The 4,568-nt window shown below is 36.5% G+C and overlaps 1 protein-coding gene across 1 annotated transcript in view; it reads left to right on the forward strand.

Moving 5' to 3' along the window:
• The window catches only part of LOC106868856 (cilia- and flagella-associated protein 100-like), a 24,902-nt gene that overhangs the window by 5,270 nt on the left and 15,064 nt on the right, over window positions 1–4,568 (forward strand). The window contains exon 3 of the mRNA XM_014914299.2: window positions 1,980–2,154. Coding sequence (XP_014769785.1) covers window positions 1,980–2,154 — 175 coding nt within the window. The remainder of the gene's footprint in view (window positions 1–1,979; window positions 2,155–4,568) is intronic.

The following is a 4,568-nucleotide window of genomic DNA, read 5'->3' on the forward strand; positions in this document are numbered from 1 at the left end:
ATATATATATATATATATATATATATATATATATATATACATACATACAGTCATGCCTCGATATACAGGTTAATTTGTTCCTGGAGACTGCTTGTAAAACCAAAAACCTCAAAGCAGAGCAATAATTTCCCATAGTAGTAATGTTATGAACCATTATTAGTTCCCAGGAAAATATTGTACCTATAGAATATATAATACTCGTAATTAAATGGCAATAAAACAACAGCAGAATGTAAAGAATATTTTATGTAAAGTGAAAAGAATGCCACGATCATTTAGGATAAAAAATATTATTACTATAACCGTTTTCTGAATCACTTTCCCTCACACTAGACTCGTGCAAACCATCACTTGTTGAGGCGATCGCCGATTCACACAGACTTGTAGATTTCTTTTTAAAAACCAAGTCTAGAGTTGTTTGCTTAGAAGAAGCTTTTTTTTTTTTTTGCTCTCTATAAATTTCTCAGCAACATGCAGAAGCATTCGTTATGGTAGTAGAAACTTTTGTACTTTGTTCAAAATTTGGATCTTGTGCTAGAAAAATAAAGCTCGTAAACCCAGGGTCTTGTAAAGCAGGCCCTCGTAAAGTGAGGTATTACTGTGTATATATATATATTATTTATTTGACTTTTTTGTTTTACTTTCACTTCTCAATTATGTTTTCCTCTTGAACTGTACTTTCTATGCATTTCGATCGAATCCCTGGCAAGTTTACATGGGATCTCCCAATGACAATGTGAACTTCATATAATCAAAGTCTCCTTGGCCTGAAGAGTAGCTTGCAGTCTACCCCCCAGTCTACCAGCATCGGTTGTCAAGCAACGTTGGGGGTACAAACACAGACACACAAACAAACAGACATATATATATATGCGCATATACATATATATGACAGGCTTCTTTCAGTTTCCGTCTACAAAATCCACTCAAGGCTTTGGTTAGCCCAAGGCTATAGTAGAAGAGACTTGCTCAAGATGCCACGCAGTGGGACTGAACCCTGAACCATGTGGTTGGTAAGCAAGCTACTTACCACACAGCCACTCCTGCACCTATGTATATATATATATATATATATATATGCGTATAAGAAGGGATGACCACTAAGTGGACTTCTGATATATACAGTAATCCCTCTACATATCACAGTTCACCTATCACGCTTTATTATTTAAGCTTATGTCAATTACCCCATGCTGTTGTTTTGCATTTATGATAAAATAAATATATACAAATTATAAAAATGGTAAAAAAAATATACGGTACAGTACCGTTTCTACTTCGCAGATTTTCACCTATTGTGGAGGGTTTTAGAAGTAACACCCGAGATAGTCGAGGGATTACTGTATACATACACACATACACATGTATCATCATCATCATCGTTTAACGTCTGCTTTCCATGCTAGCATGGGTTGAACGATTTGACTGAGGACTGGTGAAACCGGATGGTAACACCAGGCTCCAATCTGATTTGGCAGAGTTTCTACAGCTGGATGCCCTTCCTAATGCCAACTACTCTGAGAGTGTAGTGGGTGCTTTTACGTGTCACCGGCACGAAGGCCAGTCAGGCAGTACTGGCAACGGCCACGCTCGAAATGGTGTATTTTACGTGCCACCTGCACAAGAGCCAGTCCAGGGGCACTGGCAACGATCTCGCTCGAAAATCCTTATATATATATATATATATATATATATATATACACACATACACACAACAGGCTTCTTTCAGTTTTCATCTACCACATTCACTCACAAGTCTTTTGTCAGCCTGAGGCTATAATAGAAGACACTTGCCCAAGGTGCCAAGCCGTGGGACTGAACCTTAAACCATGTGGTTGGGTAGCAAACTTGTTAACCACAGCTACACTTGCACCTCTGTGTGTTTGTGTCTTCATATTTTTCCACGATCAACCTATCTTAGAGTTAATTTTTAAGGTGTCACATACTCAATACCTGTATCCATTGTCGTTCGTCTGCAGGAGAGGTTGAAGCAGAAAAACCTGAAGATCCATCAGAAGGTGACGTATGCACACAAGATCAAATCTCACAAAAGGATCACCATGAAACCAGATGAGGACCTGGAAGAAGATGGAGAAGAGGAAGAAAGCAAATCTGTCAAAGATGATTCACAGTTCACCATTGCCATTACGAAAGGTGGGAAACAACAAACGTTTCCAGGGTGTTTTTGTTTTGTTTTCTCTTGTTATTTGGACATTTGAGTGTGTGTGTGAGTGTGAGTGTGAGTGAGTGTATGCGTGTCTATGTTTGTGTGTGTTTATATATATTAGTGTGTATATATATATGAATGTGTGTGTGAGTGTATATGCATGAGTGTTTATATATATTAGTGTGTGTATATATGAATGAGTGTGTGTGTTTATATATATTAGTGTGTGTATATATATATATATATGAATGTGTGTATATGCATGAGTGTTTATATATATTAGTGTGTGTATATATGAATGAGTGTGAGTGTGTGTGTGTTTATATATATTAGTGTGTGTATATATATATGAATGCGTGTGTGAGTGAGTGAGTGTATGCGTGTGTATGTTTGTGTGTGTTTATATATATTAGTGTGTATATATATATATATATATATGAATGTATGTGTGTGTATATGCATGAGTGTTTATATATATTAGTGTGTGTATATATGAATGAGTGTGTGTGTTTATATATATTAGTGTGTGTATATATATATGAATGCGTGTGTTAGTGTGTGTATATATGCATGAGTGTTTATATATATTAGTGTGTGTATATATGAATGAGTGCGAGTGTGTGTGTGTTTATATATATTAGTGTGTTTATATATATATGAATGCGTGTGTTAGTGTGTGTGTATATGCATGAGTGTTTATATATATTAGTGTGCGTATATATGAATGAGTGCGTGTGTGTGTGCATGAGTGTGAGAGATGTGTACATGTGAAGTGGACATTGAAACAACAATGATCATCATCATCATCATATATACAAGGTTGTATCAAAAGGTTCTTGGGCTATAAAGTTCTAGATTTAAGAGATGAGGAATTATGTACATTATTTACATTTGACAAATATTTGTCCTCATCTTGTCTGTTATTAACACAACATTTCGGCTGATATACCCTCCAGCTTTCATCAGGTGTTTTGGGGAAATTTCGAACCTAGGTTCTCATTCTTAAGGTATTTTTTGATGTTATTATTATTATTATTATTATTATTATTATTATTATTATTATTATTATTATTATCATTATTATTATTATCATTATTATTATTATTATTATTATTATTATTATTATTATCATTATCATCATTATCATCATCATTCAGGTCACTGCTTGGAATCAAACTCAGAATCTTGGGGTTAGTAGACCGTGCTCTTAACCACTATGCCATATGCCCGTTCGAAATTTCCCCAAGACACCTGATGAAGGCTGGAGGGTGTATCAGCTGAAACATTCTTGGACTAGTTATGTTTAATAAAAAATAACTTATTTACCTAAGTGTTAATATCATCTCCTTTGAAATGGTCACCTTGTACAGCAATACACTGGTCCCACCATTCCTGTCACTTTTGGAATCCGGCCTGGAAGTTCTTTTCCGTAAGTGAGTCAAAGAGACACTGCGATTCATTCTGGATTTCAACAACAGTCTTAAAACAGAAACCTTTGAGCTGCTTTTCATCTTGGGGAAGATGTGGAAGTCTTCCGGTGCTAAATCTGGCAAATAGGGTGGGTGCCAAAGTGATACCATGTTGTTTTCGGAGAGAAGAAGCCTAAAAGTGAGGAGTCCTCGGTAACAGGGTGTATTGTCGTCGTGACGAATCCATTTCTTCGTGCTCCACCGATCCGGTTACTTTTGCCAAATATCTTCGCAAATGCTTCAAAACATCGCAGTAGAACTCTCAGTTGATGGTGTGGTCTTGGAGGATGAATTCTCAATGTGCAATATCACATTTCCGGGGGTTGATACTCTTTGCAGGTCTTCCAAATCACTTATTGTCTTCCAGTCCTACTGTGTTGCACCTTAGACAAGTGTTTTCTACTATAGCCTCAGACCGACCAAAGCCTTATGAGTGGATTTAGTAGACGGAAACTGAAAGAAGCCTGTCTCATATATATATATATATATATATAGGTGCAGGAGTGGCTGTGTGGTAAGTAACTTGCTTACCAACCACATGGGTCTGGGTTCATTCCCACTGCATGGTACTTTGAGTAAGTGTCTTCTACTATAGCCTCGGGCCAACCAAAGCCTTGTGAGTGAATATGGTAGACGGAAATTGAAAGAAGCCCATTGTATATATGTATATATTTATATATATGTATGTGTGTGTATATGTTTGTGTTTCTGTGTTTGTCCCCCCAACATTACTTGACAACCGATGGTGGTGTATTTACGTCCCTGTCACTTAGCGGTTCGGCAAAAGAGACCGATATAATAAGTACTAGGCTTACAAAGAATAAGTCCTGGGGTCGATTTGTTCGACTAAAGGTGGTGCTCCAGTATGGCCACAGTCAAATGACGGAAACAAGTAAAAGAGTATATATATATATATATATATATATATATAT

The sequence above is a fragment of the Octopus bimaculoides genome, chromosome 26 (assembly GCF_001194135.2).
Source record: "Octopus bimaculoides isolate UCB-OBI-ISO-001 chromosome 26, ASM119413v2, whole genome shotgun sequence".
NCBI classification, from domain to species: Eukaryota; Metazoa; Mollusca; class Cephalopoda; order Octopoda; family Octopodidae; genus Octopus; species Octopus bimaculoides.